The following is a 22,416-nucleotide window of genomic DNA, read 5'->3' on the forward strand; positions in this document are numbered from 1 at the left end:
CTTGACAAAACCTGGCATGAAGTCTTTGCTTTTTCCTTTTTCTACGAATCAGTTTAAATCAAACAAGATTGAAGCAATATGCATGTGTAAAATTGAACTCTAAAGTCTGAAATAACAATATTACAAATTTTTATACAAGGCATAAAGCACAATACTTAAGAAAGTAGTGATTGGCATACATGGATCTAGTTATCATTGAAGATTTCATGGTGAGCTTCACCAAGAATTCTTTTCCAAAGATCGTGCATTTCAGATTGCTTGAGTGAGAAAAGGTTGTTGGAGCAGCAGCACAGCATTTTCAACTGATATCCTTTTTTAAATCTATTCCTCATCCCTACAACCATGTACTTAAAAGCTGGTTTAAATTTAACTCCTTTAAATTAGGCATTGTGCATTGGACGTGCACATCTTATAGCTCAGGTCAGGTGTCAGCTGTAGCTGAATGCTCAAGTACCAGCTCCCTGTGTCACCCTCTGAGGCTGAGCACTGTTTGAGCAGAGGTGAGGTGTCCTGGTGCTGATTCCCTGTCATCCCTATTGTGGCATTGCCAGTGACAGGTAGCCATGCATGCACCCTCTGAAAAGACCTTCTCCACCCCAAAATCATTCTTCTAAGAACACTCTAGCATCTTTATTTCTGCCAAGCCACAGGGACCATTCCAGAAGCTGTTTTCTGATTCACCCTTACACCAGCAGACTGAGTTAATCACACAGAAGAGAGAAGCAGCAGAGTACCTGAATGGAGGCAGATGTCTTAGACTGCTGTCACCGAATTTATATCAGACTGTGCCCACAGTCAGGCCCCCCCCACACCTTTTTTTTAAAGATATAAAAATAAATCATACAGTGCATCCCACCTGTCTTACCAGTTGGCCAGTGTACCATGTCCCCAACATTTTCCAGAGCCCAAAAAACATCATCTGCTTGATTCTAGAATGTGCCAGTAGCCAAAATATGTGAGGCAGTTATATAGAGCAACCCACTCACATATGTCAGCCTCCATGCACTCATCTTGGCTATTGGACTAGGTGACAGGCTGGGCTGGGGATTTTTCCAAACTTTCTTGGATAGATGAAGCTTCACACCCTGGCCATTATGACAGGATGCTGCTTCTTCATCACTTCCAAGTGAGGTTTGCACTGAAGTTCAAAGAGAGAAGGGAACAGTTTAAGGAAATGCTGTATTTTGCAGAAGTTTGACATTCCTTAGGATTGTCTGTTTTGATGGCCTAGATATGTTGCAGGAACTGAGTTGAATGACTTATGCCCCTACGCTTCTGCACAAGACAGTCACCACTTATTTCTTAAAAGTTGCACGAGTGGGATATAGGGAAGTCTACTGACCTGTGTATCTCAGAAAGTTATAGTTATGCAAAGATAAGCATTCATTCTTTTTAGTTAAAGAGTAATAGTAATAGTGTGATCTTCCTTGCTTGCATTAGAGAGAAGATGGAAAAATTAGAAAGTTTCTTCAGGAAATAAAATTAGAGGGGTGTGTATATGCATGTGTGTGTGATTTGCCTCCAGTGCAGACTATTCTAAATCTGTGTAGTATAACAAGGAGTTTGTTATTTTGGGGGGAAACAGTTGGTACAGGTCAGTATCAGTGAAAAAATAAATGATGTTGATTGGCTCACTTTTCCCAAGAAAAGACTGGTTTATTTGTTTCTATGGGAACCTCTGAAGTCTGTAACAGGAACCCAATTTTGTGGAATTCATAAATCCTGGTGTAGACATTCCTGTTCAGTAACCACTACCAGCAATTAACCATATTATCATATCATTAATTTAGTTAATCAGCTATCAGTTTGGTTTCCTTTGTTTCCTTCTTGTTCATCTGTTGGCTGCATTTCAATTGTGGGACAGTTTATGTGGCCCCAGGCCTGCTGGAGACAGATGGGGTTCACCTGTCTAAAAAGGGGAAAAGGATTCTAACCCGTAAGTTTGCAGGGCTGATTGACAGCATTTTAAACTAGGTTTGAAGGGAGAAGGGGATAAGACCAGGCTCACTAGATGTGAGGCTAGGGGTGGCGTGCCAGTGCTGGGGGTGAAATCAGTCCAGCTGAAGTGCATCTACACCAGTTCACACAGTATGGGTAACAAACAGGAGGACATGGAAGGAAGTCTTACAGGTGCAGAAACAGGCTGTCCCTGTGTGCTGAAAGGTGAGCCAGTGGGGAAGAAAATTGGCATGGCTGAATAGGGAGCTTTCACTGGAAGTCAGGGAAAAAAGAGTTTATGACCTTTGGAAGAAAGGGGATGGCAACTCAGGAAGCATATAAGGATGTTATTAGGTCATGTAGAGAGAAGTCAGGAAGGTGAAAGCTCAGCTAGAACTCAATCTGGCCACTGTTGTGAAAGATAGTAAGTGTTTGTATAAATAAATTAAAAACAAAAAGAAGGTCAAGGAAAATCTCCATCCTTTTTTTGGATGTGGAGGACAACATTGTAACCACGGATAATGAAAAGGCTGAGGTCCCAGATGACTGGAGATTGGCCAATATGACACCCATCTACGAGAAGGGTTGGAAGGAGGATCTGGAGAACTACAGGCCAAGGTCAGCCTGACCTCGGTGCCAGGGAAGGTCATGGATCAGATCATTTTGAGTGTTATCCCACAGCACATACCGGACAACAAATGGATCAGGCACAGCCAGCATGGGCTTAGGAAAAGCAGGTCCTCCTTGATCAACCTGATCTCCTTTTATTACCAAGTTGCCTGCTATGGGGATGTTGTCCACCTGGACTTCAGTAAAGCCTTCAATACTTACTCCCACAGCATTCTCCTGGAGAGACTAGCAGTCCGTGGCTTAGACAGGTACGCTGTTTGGTGGCTTAAAAAATGGCTGGATATCCAGGCCCAGAGAATGGTAGTGAATAGTGCTACATCCAGCTGGTGGATGGTCACCAGTGGGGTTCCCCAAAACTCGATATTGGGGCTAGTCCTTTTTAATATCCTAATTGACGATTTGGACACCCTCAGTAAGCTCGCAGATGACACTAAGTTGGACAGGAATGTTGATCTGCTGGAGGGTTGGAAAGCTCTCTAGAAGGATCTGCACAGTCTGAATTGATGGGCCAAAGACAACTGTATGAGGTTTAGTATGGCAAATTGTTGAGTCCTGCACTTGGGTCACAGCAATCTCATGCAGCACTACAGGCCAGGGAAAGAGTGGCTGGAAGGTGGGCCAGTGAAAAAGGACCTGGGGGTGCTGATCAACAGCTAACTGAACATGAGCCAGTGTGTGTCCAGGTGGCCAAAAAGGCCAATGGCATCCTGGCTTGTTTCAGGAATACTGTGACCAGTGGGATTAGTACAGTGCTCGGTCCTCTGTATTTGGCACTGGTGAGGCCACACCTTGAGTCCTGTATCCACTTCTGGGCGCCTCACTTTAAAAAGGACATTGAGTTGGTGGAGCATGTCCAGAGAAGGGCAACAGAGCTGGGGAAGGGTCTGCAGCACAAACCTGAGGAGGAGTAGCTAAGGGGGCTGGGGTTGTTTAGCCTGGAGAAAAGGAGGCTCAGAGGTGACCTTATCACTCTCTAAAAGTACATGAATGGAGCTTGTTGTAATGTGGGGGTCGGTCTCTTCTTCCAGGCAACTAGTGACAGGACAAGAAGACAGAGCCTCAAGATTCATCAGGGAATATCAGGAAGAATTTTGTCACTGAACTGATGGTTAGGCATTGGAATGGGCCGCCCAGGGAGGTGTTCCAAGTGCCACTGTAAGTGGCATTTAGTGCTATGGTTTAGTTAATATGGTAGTGTTTGGTCAAAGGTTGGACATGATCTTGGAGGTCTTTTCCAACCTAAATGATTCTATAATCTTGTGATTCTGTGATTCCAGGTGACTCTCAGTTCCACGGTCCCTGATGTCTCATCCTCTAGTCATCTGGTTTAGATCCTCAGTGTTATAAACCAGTACAGCTCCACAGAGTTCAGTAGAGCTGTGCTTATTTAATGTGTCTGAGTACCTGGCCACCCTTATTAGATATCAGGCAAGCAATGTATTTAACAAGCCTCAAGGTTTCTCAGGCTAAGTATTTACATCCTCAGTTTACATTAATGTGACATGTATATATTTGCATATATTAATAGAATTGGCATATCTGAATAAAAAAGAGCAATAATGTGTGGATATTTTAGCATGAAAATTCTCTGAAGCATGGAGAATTCCATTTTGTATTAATGTGGAAGCACCTTTTTGTTGCTAACAGAAACAAATGTAAGTAATAATAGCCATTTACAATGATTAATAGCAGTAAGAGATTGAAATATGCTACCTAGGAAATCTGTGTTAATAGTGTTTCAGCTCAAACATTTTTCTTAAAGACACTATTTCCTTGGAAACCATCAAAGTCATATCAATGAGTTTTAGAGGGGAGGCTAGGAGCAGAGTTAGGGATTACTATCCTACCATTCCTCCTTACAGGGATGTCCAGGACTTCCCTTTTAGGAGGGAGTCAAAACAGAAGGCAGCAAAGCAGTAGTAGGTAATGGAAGTGACTGATGCTAGTGGTGCTGGCTTTCAGCTAATGGCTGTACCACTTTGGCCAAGGAAATTCCAGCTTGGCTTCTTTTTATTCCATGTAGACAGTCATTAACTCACACAGCATTTAGCTGAATTTCGATTAGAGGCCCTTCTTTAGACTAACTTTATCAATGTAATTGTTTCAGACAAAGGCAGTCTACAACATCTACAATTCATGATGATTGACTTAAATTTTTGAAGTCCCTTTGTAGGGATTAATTTTTAACTAATGTCAGCTCTGTGCTCTGTTTTGTAGCCACAGCTGTTTCCAGTGAACAGAATCCTGTTATTATCATAGCTGTGGTTGCTGTGGCAGGAACTATCATCCTGGTCTTCATGGTGTTTGGATTCATCATTGGACGAAGGTATTGCATCTTTGATGGACATAAGCACACCTGACACCACTCTTGTGAACTCTTGAGACACAGTTGAACCTGGATAGTAATTTGCAAAACTGAAACAGAAATAATTATTAGTAAGAACAATTTTCATTTAAATCCCATTATCAATTATATGGTTTTTCCTCTTACTTTGGCAAGATACTTATATCAAGATGTTCTTTTTGTCCTATGTAAATGTGCTGTAAAAGGAACCCCTAGCAGGTTCTTTACCTGTATTCCTCAAAGTCTCCCTTTCTGTTCAGTTTTCTCACATGGAGAAGTCTGACACTTTATCTGATCAGCCTTTAAATGACTTTACATTCAAGAAAAAGAGACACAGCAGTAAGTTTAAGAATAACCTCATGTAAAACAGTGTTCTACTTTCAAGTTCTTTAATCCTCTGTTTTATCTATAGAAGCCTTTCACCAGAACTAGAATTTTTTTCTAGGACCTGTCCCAACTGGTATTTGATACAAAAGCCTTTTGATTGTAACTGTTCATGATTTATTTAAAACTCTGCTGTCAATAGAATTACAGGTGAAAGTTTCAAAGGGCCTACAGCAGTTAGGTGCTCAGTGCCTGAAAATTCCAGCCTGCAGAACTGATTTTGTCAGGACTTTAGATGTGAGAAGTAAATCATTATTTACCAGTAGAACTGATGTTTTACTTTCTTTTCAGGCATTGTGGCTATAGCAAAGCGGATCAAGAAGGGGATGAAGAACTTTACTTTCATTGTAAGTGTTTTGCTTTTTCCCCCCCCGCTTTCAAAAATTCCCAATTGCAATAGTGTAGACAATACTAAACCAAGACTCCATGAACGATAATGCCATAGGAAATTCAAAAATGCTATGTAAATAGCAAGTGGGAAGTTAAACACTGTAAAAATGTAACCTACACAAAAAGAATGCAGATTACAGTCAAGATTGCTCACACAGATGGTTTTATTTCTATACATGTCTATGATATACTGTTGTTTTCATTCTGCATTTTTTGTTTTCTTTTGGTTGCTTTGAATACATGTTTCACATTGTCCTAATGATCCCTCTGAGATGCAGTATTCAAGAGACCTTTGCCTACATGACTATTTGATCCTTACCTCAGGCAAATTTCAGATTAAGAAAGTGTGAGTCACTGCATCACCCTAAAATGAAGCTGTTCTGCTCAAAAGCTGTTTTCTGCTACTGTGAATACAGTACCATCAATATTTATAAAACATAATGGCCTTAAAAATAGAATATTTAATATGAAGAGAAAGGTCAACCACTTCATTACTGTTCTGTGATCTAGAATTACTTGCCTAGCTAAGAATAGTACCTAAAGCCTCTCTTGTTAAAATCACATCTACCATCTCAACTTATACTAGAACCCTGAGAAAACTCAATAAAACACATCTTTCTTGGGTTGATGACAATTGAAAATGTAAGAAGAGAGGAATGTTTTAATTTCTTTTCAAATTAGTCATTAACTCAGGAAGTGTGGTAAACTAAGTTGCAAAATTATTTTGAGCAACCATAATTGAAAAAAATCACAGAATTAAACTGAACATAAATTCTGACACAGAACAATGCCTGGGTTTCTAGTCTTCTCCCATACCTGGTCACTCTCATATTAGTACAACTTCCATTTAGTCATGCTGTGCGGTAATTAGTCTTTGTTGTCTACCAGTAACTGAAGTTGTAGCTTTAATCCATCAGATTATTATTTTTTTTTAATGAAAGCAATAGGATTTATTTTATATATGTTAAAATCATGAGCTATTATCTGAAAGTAATGTCACATGGAAAATTAAGTAGCCACTAGTCATAAATTGTTAGCATGTTCTCAATGCATTTCTCTTTAAAGGAATAGTTCTAGCCAAAGCTCCACTCAAAATCAGATCAAGGTTCGGTTTTACCTTTCTTCCCTGAAAAAATCAGCTGGAAATTGACCACATTTCTTAAGTTTGGGTGTGTGGCTACCTAAATTCTTTAAATGCAGTGAGTGTCAAACTAAGTAGTGACATCATTGCAGCTTTAGTCAATCAACTCATAAACTGTGCAAGAAAGGTAGAAAAGAATAATAAGATAAGAATTATTTATCATGCACTTCGCAGTGCAGCGTATTTTAAAGAATTTGTCAAAAATCTCATTTTACTTAAATGCTACTCTTCTGGGAGTGATGGATTTGATATTTGCCTCTCATAATGCATTATAAGCTTTTCACATCTCCAGAAGAGCTACTCCTTTTACTTTTAAAATTCCCATTATGTCCTTGAAGGAAAAGATCAACTATGTATTCTCGTATGTCAGTGTATAAAGAAAAGGGATATGCTAACTAAATAATTTCTTATTTCTGTTTTTGGTAACATTCTTTTTTTAATTTCAGTAAAAGTGTAAATTCATTAATATGAAAGCTGCTACTTAATAATTAATAGTTGATCCAGAACTGGTGAGATTTTATAAGTGTTCTTTTCCCTCATTTTACTTTCAAGAAATCTGGGTATTTAGCAAATTAGTCTGAACATTGAGCATACACAGTCTTTCTTATTAAATCATGGCACCAAATATAAGTCACTTCTTGCCAAACTAGTTTTTCATCGTCTGTTGATTGTAGATGTAGTATTTAATTTCATTTGATAGCCATTTACAGAATGAGATGGAACCCAGTGCTGTGGTCACCAGCTTGGTCACAGAGCTGTGAACACCAGTTCAGTGGCCTTTTGCTCCACAACATCTAGACAACATTCTTCTGTGCTGAGGTACCAGACTGGATTTTCAAAAATGTGACTTACAACAAGCACTTACTTAGAACAAAAACTTACAAGCAAACATTTTTTAAAACAGATTTTAAAGCAGTGCATTTAATGGACTATCATATATTTCATTTCAGTTCCCTTCATCTCTCTGTGACCTCAAGTGCTACACTTGAAGATACAAGTACAATGGAGGACTTTAGTCAAGCAATTCAGATTTATATTTGGTTTCCTCCTCCCTTTTTCATCTAACAATGTCTGCAAATGCAGGCCAGCATTATTTCATGTTGCTATGCCAGGATAGCCTTGGCCTGTCAAAATGTTTTATGACAGCTTGAACAAAGAACCATCAGAGGCCCACTTGAGATTCACAGGGTTACTTCCAAACCAGGCCCTTTATCACAAACACAAGAGGATGTCTCCTTCTCCATCTCCTTGCCTTAAAGCACTACTACTGGAGGTCAACCTACTGCTTAATTCTCATTTTGTCCAGTCTCTTTTGGTTTTAAGACATAAATATTTATAATTTTAAAAAATTACAGCATACAAATTTCCAATACAACTAAAGAAACATCCATTTAAATACATGATGTGACAGATAACAACATTTGGGTAACATTTCGAATAATTTCTCTGGCTATAAATTCATTATATTCCTGAAACAATTTCTCTAGGGTTTTTTTTTTCTTATGTTTTGTGGATTTAGGTCATTAATACCATCTAAAACATAGATACACATGATTGCTAAGCTCTTTTTCAATATATTTTCAAATTTAATATATTTTTTGTTAAATTAAAATAAGACAAAGCAACTGTAAATTATTTATGTTTTATATTGACTTTTGATCCTGTTGTTGTATATCAATATATCAATTAACAGAGCAACATTTTTGCACTTTCATATTGAGTTTTAATTCACTGATTTAATTAAAGCTCAAGAGTATAATCCTTGTGAGCAAATTTATTTCATAAAAATTGCTTGATTAATTGATTTCCAGGGTTGCTCTACTATCACCGGGAGTTTGTACTATGACCAGAAGAGCAAAAATTAATTTACCTGAATCATCAGCAAACTAAGGGAAAAAACTGCATGCTGGCCAGAGCACTATGCTGCCTGAGTTGCACTAAGCATGGAGAAAGAATGAGCAAAAAAACAAGTTGCTGCATATTATTCACTTAGGGGCTTGAGAGAGGACATAATTGTGCCACAGAGGCCACTTTCCCTTCCTGTGCCTTTACAAGCTGGCTACAAGTGTTTTTCATGTTCATACTACGGTGCAAGAAACCTACCTGAGGATGTAATTTCTAAGTGGTGTTGCCACTGTCTACAAACAATATTATAGTCACTAGTTTAAGGAAATTCAAGAGGGTGAGGAGCCTTTCAAATCCCACTAGAGGAGGGAAGTAACATGAAGAAATGCTGTTTACACATCCTGGGTGAGGAGGAGAAGCTGTCCTTACACAGAAAAGAAGCTTTCACCTCCTCTGCTGGTGTTACATCCTTTCCCCTGCTTTGTTTTTACTCCCACTCAACCCTTGCATTTTATTCCATTAAGCACTATTTAATATTTATTACTTCTTTCAGTTCAAGAGGAGATGCAGATGCTAGTGTTAGTCATTTTTCAGAGATGGAATTGTGTATACTTGTGTCAGCATGCTTACAGATGATGCCTAAAACTAAGGTTGCCTCTCAGAGCGTCTCTGACTCAGGCAGCATGGAAACAGGTTCACTCTTCCAAGGAGCACTCTGCATAATGAAATTCCTGGGCTGACTGCACAATAAGTGCTTTTGCTTCATCACAGTCATGCTTTCTTACATCATTACAGTTAAATTTCCAGGCACCAAAACCTACATTGACCCTGAAACCTACGAGGACCCAAATAGAGCTGTCCATCAATTCGCCAAGGAGCTAGATGCCTCTTGTATTAAAATTGAGCGTGTGATTGGCGCAGGTAAGGCTGCCGTGGCTTCCTGATTCAACTGTTCCATTTAGCCGGGATCGAAACTCATACATCATAATGACAGGCAAATAATTATACCTCAGGTATAGAAGAACTTTCTGCATTTGCCAGAGTGGTTAAGAGCAATGAAGCTGCACTCGCTTCTAAAATGTAAAAACAAATAGGGGAAAAGCCCAACAAAAACTAAAAAAAGCCAAATAAATGAGTAAATTAAAAGTCTTGCTTGACATTGAAAGCTTACGGGTTTTTAATCATGTATCTGCTGTTAAAATTGGAATTGGGGGAGTGGGCCAGTCTTGCTGCCTGTTATTTACTGTCACAGTAAAGGCAGTAGGCATTTGTGCAAATTCTGCTCACTTGCCTTTTGCAAGGGGGCTTTTTGACCTCTGCAGCTTTGTTCGTGTGAGTAAGGAAAACTGGCTGCAGTACCAAATCTTAAATAGAGAGTAGGAAGGTCTTGTTTCTGTGTAACAAAATCTGCCCTAAGGCTGTTTTTCCTTCTACAATTTTTCTTTTTGATATTTTATGAATACAAAAAGTTATTGTTTAACTTCTTATGACTGATTGTAATTGCACCAGCACTACATTGCTTTTTTTTCTCTTGAACTGTCTACCACCTACTTAAGCCATGGTGTTCATGCTCTAAAAAGGCAGTTTCATTTGTTTGCATTAATAAGATATGTGACATTTTTATTGCACTATTCCATGTAGTGAAATTAAGTTTCCATGAGTAAGAAAAATATCAAATACTTCAGATTCCTGGAGGAAATGTTCTTTTGCTTTCCTGTTGTTTTATATAAGTATTAGTAGAATACTTCTAAAATCACCCTGTAGTTTGGTACAGTAAATTACATGTTGTGGTATTATTTAAAAACAGAAGAAGAAATATCTCTAGAATAAGTTATTTTACCTGTAAAACAATCTTTACACTTAGAATTCACAATGCCTTTATAAAGTAACCTCAGTCGAGTCATGTCTTAATCAAGGAATAGTAGCATTGAAATTAACCACACTGCTGAGCAAATTATTCCTTCGATGAGTAAGAGCATAAGAATCCAGCCCTTCCTAACTAGTAATTTTTGTGATGCTGGAATGGCAGCATCTCTTCTAATAAATACGCAATATGCAAGATTAGCATAGAAAAATTGCTGAGCTTTATCTTTTGCTTTGAGTTAAAAAGCTACCAGCATAGCAACAGTTTCAGAGCACAAAGATATATTCAGTTGGATTTTGCTAATGCCTTCTGAGAAAAATGCTGAAAACACTTGAGCTGCAGAGTATACAGTTTAAAATGCATTTTCACTGACAAAATCCAGAATGTTAATTTTCTTGACTGCAGATGAATTTATTCTTGATTTTAATGAGTAGAACTGTTAGCAAAAATAACTAACGTTTGTCAGTGGTCATTTTGAAGAAAGTTAATTAGGAGTGCAGTGGTGAAAGCATATTGTGTATGCTATTTAACCTGTTGATGTAAATAACAAACAGGAGTGAGATGAAATGCAGTCCAGGAACAACAGAAGCAAACAGACCCAAAACAGCAGCTGAAACTCATACATCAAAGAAGAATATGGAATTTCTGCTAGTGACAGCACCAGAAAAGCTACTTAGCAATCTCAATATGCATCACCAATGCTGGCCACATCAACTGTTGAGTAGTGCCACGTCTCTCAGACACAAACAGGGTGCAAGTATGCTTGTGCTCAATTTGCATGAGGGATATGTGCTTTCCTTGCCAACATTTTCATTACCATCCCGCTGCGGCCACCTGTCAGATACAGAATATTGTGTCCACTATGTTTAGTTGTTCATACCACACATCCTTTGTTTTAGCCTCTGCTTTGTTGACATGCTGAGCTAGTGGCTGTGCGGCTGTGCAGTATTCCCTCTCTTGTTGTCATATTTGCCAGTTTATTTTTGGGCATCATTTCAGTGGAATATACTATTTTCTTGGGAATAAAAGTAGTTTATTGGCTAGCATCCTGTCCTGAAGTGCATAACATACAAGTTCAAGTTTCTGGTTTGCCCGAGTGTGTGTGATCTGCCTTTGGAAATCGATCAAAATTAGATCACACAGAGCTGGAAAGGAGTTAAGCCTTAGTGTCTCCTGTGCCAAGTATCCTAATTACCTGGCTCTGCAATATCACAGACACACAGACGCACTCCTATACTCATGTCTTGTTTTCGGCATGAAATGAAACAATTTTGGAAAGTACTGCTAGAGAAAATTGTTGTCCTTTAGTAAGTGCTTGTGGCTAGGAGCTGTGAGTGAGGTGAGTGATGAATTCATTAAAAGTCATCCGTGTTGCTAATGAAGTGCAGGAGGGAGGTTAAGGCATCAAGCTAGGGGCTTGTTGTTGTGTATGTAACAGCTATACCTCGTGGCATACTTAGCTCAGTGCCCAAGGATGGTTGAGGATACTGTGCAGGCAAGAACACTTGTGTGGTCAGTTAGCTTAGGTGCAGCATGGTATTAACAGAGGTATATGGAGTTGGTTTGAGCTAACCTTGGTTCAGCTAGCATAGAATGTGAGGGACAGGAGTTTGATTCTGTATGCAGTCACCTCCTGTAAGATTTGTAAAAAGAGCCGTACTGAGTGGAGGTTTACTCAGACAAGTCAGTTGGAAATAGTCAAAGGCATGGTCAAAGTTCTACCCTTCTGGATAAACTGTGAAGCCAAGACCCAAATACTGTTTTTTTCTTTCCCAAAGCCCTGCTTGGGGCTGATAGGAAAACAGTAGTGTTCAAATACTGACGGTGTCATAAACAAGACTTCTTGCAGCCCATCCATTAGAACATTCCAACATCTATCTCTTCAGGCATTCAGCCCAATTTCCAAGCATTACTATCTTCACTGACAGCCAGACACCTTGCCAGCATGCATGTCCACTTAGGTCCTGATCCCACAAGGTTTCTCCCAAAAGGATTCCCTAATCAAACCCTCTGCGCAGGTCTTGCCTAGTTCATTTTTTTCAGCATTCATCCTGAAACATGTCTTAGACGTAGGTGTGTCTGCATACTTGTGTATACGTAACAGCTTAATGTTAAGGCACTCCGCAGGCATGCAGGAAATAAATTTCTGACTTGGTTTGATTTGGAGGAGGGACATGGTACCGTATCTCTCAAACTCCAGATGAATTTGCAAAGTACCAGATTATTAAATATTTTTGTGGTTAATCTTTCTTTTTAAAGAGATGTTCCCTTTTATTCAGTGTAAGATATGTTACTACCCTTTTCTTCTATGTATACAAGGAGATTTTTCTTCCTGTCTGAAGAACTGGAGATCTCACTTTTGCACTTTGCTGACACAGCTGTGAGGCAAGGGACAATTCTTAAATCTTTCATAATCTCGTTAATAGTGAGGTAGATATATTGCCATTCAGCTCCACATCTCACATGCTTCCATCCTCTTTCCTGTCTGATAGATTTGAATTACTTGTCTTCCAAATTTGGTTGTTGGGGCTTTCTCTTTGTATTCTTTCTGGCTGTTTGGTCTTTTTTATCACAGGCTTCTTCAAGTTCTAATTGTCTGTTAGTTTAGAACCTTTTACAGACTTGCAGCATTTGCTTGTGTTTGTTTAATGTAACAAAATTGTTATAAGTCACACCTTTCATTTCATAATCTGTAAAGTAAATTATCCTGCTTGAAGGTAATAATGCAGTGCTTCATTTAACACCATAAGGATGCTAAATTAAAAGCAGCTCTGCAAGAGCTGCCTTTTGAAAGAAAAAAGCCCATTGGAACTAAAGATAGCAAGGAAACCATGTAGAGCAGAATGACATTTTTACTTAGGAATAGTATAACTATTTCAATAATAGTGTCTTCTTATGAGAGCCACTTCATTTTTTATTTTCTATTTTTAAAAAAAATGCAAGGAATTACTAACAAGTCTTTTAAAATATTCAAATAACAGTCCTGTCAGTTGGCTTAACTGAAGTGTTTATTCCATAAGGGTCAGCAATTCATTTAAGGCACATGCTGAAGTAATACATTTCAAATATGAACATGTTAAATTTAAACACACACTTAGGTGGCTATTTGAATCAAGGCCTAAAAAAAGTACTGGTATTCAGAGTAATTCAGCATTGATCTACTTCATTTTAGGAGAGTTTGGTGAAGTGTGTAGTGGGCGTCTAAAGCTTCCTGGCAAGAGAGACGTTGCAGTAGCCATAAAAACTCTGAAAGTTGGCTACACTGAAAAGCAGAGGAGAGATTTCCTGTGTGAAGCAAGCATCATGGGGCAGTTTGACCATCCCAACGTGGTTCACTTAGAAGGAGTCGTTACCAGAGGTAAGCAGCAGCTCAGTCTGTCAGTCAAATAACAAAACGATGGCAGAAATTACTCTGCCTTATTCGTGGTCAAAGATTCAAATTATAAACAGACTGCACACTCCTAATGGATTTTCTCCTGATGCGTAACTAACTAAAACAATACTTACTTTATGCTACAACCTGAGGAAAAAGATTTAGATGCACGCATGATTAAAAGATGAAGTACTTTGAAACATATTATTTTTCTAGTTTCATTTAGCCTCAAAGACCATGCAGAGAGATAAGGTTTCTCATGTCCTTTCATATTATCTGAAGTGTCATTATTCCAGAGTCCTGTTCACACAGCAGGAGTTAGGAGAACACACTGACGTTTTGATTTGTATGGTTCGATTTTGTGAATCATGACCACTTTCCATGCAGATATTTAAGAAATTAGAGCTCTCTAACAGTGCTGGAGGGCTCAGAAATGTTCAATGTCTGAATAATTCAGTCCTTCAAAGGAATAACGTGTGCTTTATCAAAAAAAAGCCCTCCATTTGTTTTACAGTTCTCAAATATCTGTCTTCTTTTCTTTCAGGGAAACCAGTCATGATTGTAATAGAATACATGGAGAATGGGGCCTTAGATGCATTTCTTAGGGTGAGTACCAAAACGAAAACTTATATAAAAGTGACATATATTATATATTGGCACTTTTTAAAAATGTTTCTTATACTTGGGCATATATTTATATATATATAGACGTATACATGCATGATAGTCATATGATTTAAATGGTTTTCAGGTTGAAATGGAGTTTTGAAAAATACTAGCAGCTCTCTGTTATTTCAGCAAAACCAGATCAAAAATGAGAGGATCGGACAGGATCATGTGGGGACATTCTAGGAATTTATGTGATTTAGCATGGCATATACATGGTGGGTTTTATTATAGCCACCAGTTGAAATTAAAACCACTGATACCTGAAGCTCAGTCTTCTGCCTTTTGGGAGCAGAATTTTATTGTGTCAGCATGGTAGAAATCAGCATAAAAGAATCCCTAAATGAACTATGATTCTGTTTAAGAGATGAACAAAGAAAAAATAAATGCAAATTCAGAACGATTGAGTGGTTTTTAAGTGTGTTCTGAACTCTCCAGTTCTGACTCCTTACCAGGTAAGCAAGACAGTGTGAGATGATGTGTAAATACTGTATAGAGAACAGAAAATATATTTTTTAAAAAAAACCTCCAAGCTGTGAATGAAAATTATCGGTAGCTGGGGTTACAATAAGGAGATCATTCTTATTTTATTGATACAAATAATTATTCTGAGAGCATAGCAGCAAGCTCTAGGAACATTAGGAAATCTTCATTAGAAAATCCCTCTTAGAAGAGACTTGCCACGAGTTAGCGTGAAATGTATAGTGGTTAGCAAGTTTTGTTACTATCAGAACATTAATTACTCACAGATTTCTTAACTGGATGTATTGCTTTATCTCTGAAGAAAGTGTGTTTGAAGTGAGTTTCTTTGCCACAGAAGGAGTAAATAAATAGAAAGCTAAAGTCATAAAACTAATTCTTATTTCTCTCCTCAGCCATACTAACAAGAATTGCTGCTCCTTTCTTCCCTCCAGAAACATGATGGGCAATTTACAGTCATTCAGCTAGTGGGAATGTTGAGAGGAATTGCTGCTGGAATGAGATATTTGGCTGATATGGGATATGTACACAGGGATCTTGCAGCACGCAATATTCTTGTCAACAGCAACCTTGTTTGTAAAGTATCAGACTTTGGCCTTTCCAGAGTTATAGAAGATGATCCAGAGGCTGTCTACACTACAACCGTAAGATGAATCAATGGGTTTTCATAATTTTGAGATGTGGTTATTAAGAAGAAGGGTACTTCTGGAGGGTATAGATAAAAGGATAAGAGAAATACTTTAATTCCTTGGGAGATGTTAACCAATCAAAAGGAACAATCTCTGCAGAAATCTGTCTCTAATTAGGAAATAATATTTTTGTAAGAACATGCATTTTTATTTGATAAAGTTCTAAAACTTTTGTACCGTATCTTCATTATTCCAATCCTCATGATTTTTTTGATTGAACAAATAAGGAAGCTTTACCCACAAAAATTTTAAACATCTAATTTACTATGAGTCAATTAAAATATTTGTAGGCTATTACTATTTTTCAGACTAGATTTTATCTCACCAAATGGTTGACTAGCTTGAGGCTAGTCTGTGACAAAGCTCAACTCCTGTATTTTCCCTTGCTTTTGGGTGGGACGCTTTTCTTAAATACGCATTCATCAGGCACAGTATGCTCTTTATTCTTTTGTTGAGCCAGCTCCACTTTCCCACCCATGGGGCCTCCCTGTACCTATTTTCTCATGCTGAGGGAAGGAGGGGCTGCTGGAATCTGCTCCAACAGGCACAGGGATCCAGGAAACCACACCGGTGTTCACAGCTGTCACTCCTTCCATTGGGCTCTAAGTGGAATCCTGCTTTAAAAATGTCAGACCAAGATTTCAGAGGAGCCATACGACAAGTCAGTTGGATTTATATGTACAGGTTGGGATTCCCCTCACCTAGCTTCAGCCAGCCAGGAGTTAAATGGCTAGTGCAAATCAGACATCTAAGCAGCCCTTTAAAATCAGTGGATAAGCACTTCCAGAGATAAGCACATCCAACTTAGCTTATACAAGTATCTAAGTGTCTATGTTCCAAGTGTTTTAAGATGCTAAACTTATGTAGACACCTTGGAAAATTCTGCAATCAGTCAAACATAGCAGATCATGTAAGTGCTGCTTTTGATGTTGATGGAAATAATTATAAATGCATTCTATGGAAGATGATACGAAAATTCTGTGGGGGAAAAAGAGAACTTTTTCTTCCTTTTTTTTTTCATAGGGCGGAAAAATTCCAGTGAGATGGACAGCTCCAGAGGCCATTCAGTACCGCAAATTTACATCAGCCAGTGATGTGTGGAGTTATGGAATAGTTATGTGGGAAGTAATGTCTTATGGAGAACGGCCTTACTGGGACATGTCAAATCAAGATGTAGGTTTGTCTGGTTGCGAGTGTGCGTGTGTGTTAGTAAAACAAAAATTACGCATTGTAAACACATACATATCTATTTCACTATAAATACATAAAATGCTGGTTTAGAAATAAGATTTATCAAAGTACGGTATGGTTGTCACAAAATGAAAAAGTTACAGAGCTTTCACTTTTTACCAAAATCAAAGTCTTTCTTCTGCCACATGGATATTGTAGGTTTTTTGTCCTTAGTATCAATTAAAACTGAAACATCAAAAATAGTAATATGTGCTCTTGACTTTACTGTGCTTGAGCATGGAAAGAATTAATTTTTTTTAATAAAAATAATTCTGAGGTTTCTGACCTTAGAGCAATGATTAATCATTTGAAAAAAGTTGTTAAAAGTCTGACTGGCAGTTAATGACCTACCTTGGTTTTTCAACTTAATTATGATGATTTAACAGTACCCTTGTTTGCATAAAATATGATCCAGAGCAACAGGTCAGCAGTAATAGAACAGATGGGTGTTAATCTTTATTTCTGACAGGAGTATCTATTAATATAGAAATTACACAGGAAAAAGCCATACAGATGTGAGAGATGTCAGAAAGAGTCTCATTTTCAGGTGGGGCTTGAGTGGGCTTTTTAATTGTTATATTAATTTTTGATTGAATGATCAACATCAAAGTTGAAAAAAAGAGATAAAAGTGTAGATGATGAGTCAGTTTGGCACAGTGCAAAGTTGTTAATATTTGACAGGTCTCAGTGTCAAAGATTTCATGGACTGTCAAAATATGGGCAAACAAGTCCTTGGGGCAGAGAAAGAGAAATATTTACATTCCCCAGACACCCAGTAGAGTTTCATTTCTTTTGACACCTTCCTTCTGTACTAGATTCAAACATAAAAGAAGTCTGACAGGAATATAAGATGCCTCAAAGGCAAACTTTACCTATCTTTCAGGGAACAATAAGGAAAAACTTTTAAATAGAGGAGAAATTTTGATATATTTTTGCTTCTTGTTAGATTTTGAACAGTATTCCTTCTGTTGAAAACTGCATGTAAAGCGCATGACTGAGCCTCTTTCAAAAAATAGCTAATTGCCACTTCTTACAGTTTTATCCCTTTTTAGCATCTTTCATGATAACCTTCAATAGCACATAGTTAAAAGATGCATCAATTGCTTGGTAAAATAATTCCAAATATTCTTGTATGCTGTGATCTTCAAGCATGTCCTCCCACATCATATACACATCCTACCAAGCCCATAGATAATCCATGATGCAAAAATTTAGAATCCCCTAATGCTTTGTTATTTATTCTCCTTCAAAGTCACCACCACTTGGAGTATTTAACGGGAATGAAAAATTCTAAATGTGTCCTTCTAATTTTGCACTCATTTTATATATTTTAAGTGTATCATTTTGCCTAAAAGTGGATGTGGGTGTAGTCATTGACCAGACCAGCTCTCCTAAATAACAGGCCTCCCTGACTTTGGATCTTTAGATGGCATTTCTTTAATTCTGCCCTTCTTCCTTTAAGTCATTGCTTTAGACTGATGCAAGATACATATTTGCATTGTGAACTCTTTTCAAGCAAAACCCTACTTTTAGCAATGACCTGGAGCTAGGGTGCCCCAAAAGAACACTCGTCCTACAAACTCCCTGCAGAGGCACAGCAGGCTGAGCACAGATGATAGACAGAGTTGCCCCAACTTCCCTGAGCAGTGGGCTCACCTCAGCTTAATCCTTGCTAGTAAGAGTAGCCCTCAAACCCCCATGCCCCTATTAGACTGCTGATGTTCTTTGCTCTCATTTTGTTGCTGACCTGAGTGCAGATTAGTTCTTCAGTAAAGAGCAAGGCTACACTTCTGGATTGCTTACCATTGTTATAATCATTAATTTGTATTACTATTATATGACCATAATCACAGTTACAACATTACATTGTCCAGTTGCCCATATTCAATACTTCCTTTTTGGCATCCAGTATTTAAAGTGAACAGACACGGTCCTCTTATATTCTGCTTTACATCCTCAGATAGCCTGGCTATGATAAAAGCACAGTCTTAACAGTATTCCCTTTTACTCTTTTTGCAGCAAAAGCAGAATTTCAAAAACAAAGTGGGAAGTGTAAATAATATAAATCAATTCTATTAGTAAGAACTCCAGCTGTTTTCTCTTTGTAGATTTGCTTATTAAAAAAAAAGTAAAAAAATCCTGCATCTGTTTCATTATCTTTGAGTACTGGGTTTTTTGAACCCCACCTTCTCCTTTCTTAGCAGAGCGGACACTTGTCGCCCTTTATTTATCAATATTTTAGAATATTTTTTAATGCTTTGGATATTCACAGCAATTCCATCCATCTCTAGCTGACTCATTGTTTTATATTTCCATTTTCACCCTTCTTGCTGCAAATATACATCAGAGAAGCTGATTCTGATGTATCACCAAAGCCTTCCAAAAACAATATCTCATCTTGATTCCCGCTTCTCTTTGGGTTTCTCTGCAGATTGTAGTGAATGGGCAAAACTCCTTTTCTGATCCTTTTATTCATGTTTTCACTCTCCCTTACATTCTTGGATTCTTATGTAGAAAGTTTGCCAGTTCTAAGGGTATTGGATATTTTGGTGGTTGCATTGTTGTTGCTGGCACCTACTTTTTCATTCCTCATTGGTGATCTTTGTCTTCTGACTTCTTAAGCAACTACTTCATTTTTGGTAAATCATATGTGGCATGCTCAAAGTGCTTAATACCTTTTGTTGTTTAGAAGGTCAAAAATTTCTGCACTACTTTTCACAGCACAGCAATTGTCCTGTATGCACTGTAGCTTATTTTTCACTTTTATTTCACTACTACTTTTAAGCATAAGGGGCTGTTCTTTTCTCTTTCCTCTTAATATAGCTCTAAAGGATCTTACATTTTACTTCTAATGTTTTCTTTCCTATGTAGTTCTGTTCTTCCAATTTCCCTGTTCTTCTGCAGAAAACCTCTCTCCACACCCTCTCTGACAGACAACTTCAGCGTTTCTAAAAGGTCACTGCACTCATTCTTCAAGGTGTGAGTGTTTCTGCAGGAATTGAATATTTCTCAGTCATTTTTGAGCTGTAGGACAGTACTGTCATTCTAAATGTTCAGAGAGAAAGCTGAGGCCTAGGGAGATGAGGCAACTTCCCTGAGGTCAGAAGGACATTCTGTGACACAAACCTGCAGTCAGTGCCCTACCACTGGGCTATGCCTTCTCTTTTCATAAAATTTCTTTTATGCAAAAGGTTTTGATACAAAACCTGGCTGGATTTCAGCCAGCTTTTTGAAGGTCATTCTGTATTGTCTGCAGTTCTACTTTGCAGTCCACCGCTTTTGCGTTTTCTCACACAACCTACAGAATATTTTCTGTTTGAGGTTATTATTTTTACTAAAAACCTGGATATTCACTAACTTTGTTTATTATACCAGATCTGCTTTGCAGAATTACATCCAGAACAGCTTATGATCTTGCTTTTTCTACTAAATGAGGGACAAGACAGTCCTATGCACTCCCCTTCAGGAACAAGCACCCTTCCTTAGCAATTCTAATGCTGCTCTGTCAGTCAATGTCAGTATACTTGAAATCCCCCATGAACAGTGTTTTAGCCCTTTTTCACTAGCTTTTCTTATCTGCCTTGCTTCCTGATGTGCTTTTTTATTCTGCCCTCAAGGTTTACAGCAGTTTGCTGTGATTTTACTTTATCCATTTTTATTTTTTACTTAAATCCAAATGGACTTGGCTAAGGAAGTCAACGGGTGGGTGTAATTCTTGGTTCAGACATTTATGCTCTCCTTTGATCATATCATCATCTAGCAGCATCTTTTATTAAATCTAACTTTCTGTGATATATTAAAATAGCATTTACCCAGGTCCTTCTCTCTCACATGGCACAGTTCTGCTGCTTTATCATTACTATAACATAGCTAGACATAGAATACAACTTTTTTCCCTAACAATTTCTATCTGCTACACATTTTTCTTGGATCCTTTCATAATACCTGCAGGCTTCTTGTATTTTATATGTGCATGCACAGATATCTATCCATTTAAAAGTCTGTTGCTTCTACCACACACTCTTTCATAAAAACCTTGGGGCAAGTAATAATGCTTTCTGAAATAACTCGATTTATCAATCTATCTGTTGCTCCCTTGGTGAATTTAATTGTTGTTCCCCGCAACTCACTTGTCTAGGTAATATAGCTATGTTCTGCACATATAGAACAATATGCTTAATAAGCCCAAAGATGAAGCTGGGGAAATTATTTGAAAACCTGAAGGCTAGTGTCCAAACAACAGACTCATATTTTTGCAACACTGATGGCAAATTTCAGTTTATTGTTTTTTAGGTTTTTATTTTATTTTTTCTTATCTATTTGAACTGGGTAGCAGTACACATTCTTTAAATTACTGTTGATGAAAAATGATTAACTATGTTGGCTACTAGGTTATAAAAGCAATCGAAGAAGGCTATCGTTTGCCAGCACCCATGGATTGCCCAGCGGGACTGCACCAGCTGATGCTGGATTGTTGGCAGAAGGAACGCGGTGAAAGGCCAAAGTTTGAGCAGATAGTTGGCATTCTGGACAAAATGATTAGAAATCCAAACAGCTTGAAAACCCCACTGGGAACCTGTAGCAGGTAAGAAAAGCTTTAGTGTGTGTTCTTATGATGGTGCACATGGCTGGGCTCTGGATGTTCTGCTTGGTGGCTGGTTCCAGTTCACACTTATTTCATCTGTCTTTCAGTTCCCCCTTCTTTCTGTTCCCCGTTCTTCTCTTCCCTCATTTGCCCTTCTTTTTTACCATGCTAAATAAAGCCAAAAAGGACTTTCTTAGGGGGGAAAAAAAAAAAAAACCAACCAAAGTAAATATCGCAGAACTAACACATTTCTCAGTAAACTACAGCTTGCTCATCACTCTTTCCACACTCTCACCACTAGTCTATGTTTTTCTTGTTTCTTAAAATCATAAAGTCTGGAGGGCAAGGATCATTGTCTATTATAGTTTTATATGATGCATCCCTTGCCCTAGGAAACTGCTACAGTAGAAATAGTAATTAACAATACTCATGCTTGGCCAATGTACCTTGACATGCTACACTCTAGATTTTTATCTTTCATTTTCTGGCTTTTAACTCCTTTCAGTGATTGCATCTCATTGTATTTCATGATGTAGTTTTTAATGGCTTCTTCATAAATTTCAGGTGAATTATTTAATCATGGTAATCTTTTGATCTGCTAGCTAGATCACTGCACTAGGGAATCAACTGGCCTGTGTTCTGCTCCTGATTCTTCTACTGACTGATTTGCTGTGTGACCTTAAGCAACTTTGTGTCTCTGCTCTTCCCTTGTCTTTGTTTTGTCCCATCCAATTGAAAAATGGGAATAGCTACTACTATATTTTCTAAGATGCATAAAAGAATAGCATCTTTATTTTACTCAGCAACATAGACAGCAGCTGTCATGCTAGGTATTAAGGTTGATTTTCTGTTGGTAA

General features: G+C 38.0%; 1 protein-coding gene across 7 annotated transcripts in view; it reads left to right on the forward strand.

The window, feature by feature from the left end:
• EPHA7 (EPH receptor A7) overlaps positions 1 to 22,416 on the forward strand; it is a 202,450-nt gene that overhangs the window by 125,856 nt on the left and 54,178 nt on the right. For 5 of the 7 annotated variants that reach the window (XM_010404019.4, XM_010403976.3, XM_010404012.3 and 2 more), the window contains exons 8-15: positions 4,786 to 4,894; positions 5,588 to 5,643; positions 9,468 to 9,593; positions 13,709 to 13,894; positions 14,454 to 14,515; positions 15,490 to 15,699; positions 16,768 to 16,917; positions 21,366 to 21,559. In XM_010404019.4, coding sequence (XP_010402321.1) covers positions 4,786 to 4,894; positions 5,588 to 5,643; positions 9,468 to 9,593; positions 13,709 to 13,894; positions 14,454 to 14,515; positions 15,490 to 15,699; positions 16,768 to 16,917; positions 21,366 to 21,559 — 1,093 coding nt within the window. The remainder of the gene's footprint in view (positions 1 to 4,785; positions 4,895 to 5,587; positions 5,644 to 9,467; positions 9,594 to 13,708; positions 13,895 to 14,453; positions 14,516 to 15,489; positions 15,700 to 16,767; positions 16,918 to 21,365; positions 21,560 to 22,416) is intronic. The other 2 variants (XM_010403987.3, XM_010404004.3) reach the window with 1 other exon arrangement.

This window comes from Corvus cornix, chromosome 3 (assembly GCF_000738735.6).
Source record: "Corvus cornix cornix isolate S_Up_H32 chromosome 3, ASM73873v5, whole genome shotgun sequence".
In the NCBI taxonomy this organism is placed as follows: Eukaryota; Metazoa; Chordata; class Aves; order Passeriformes; family Corvidae; genus Corvus; species Corvus cornix.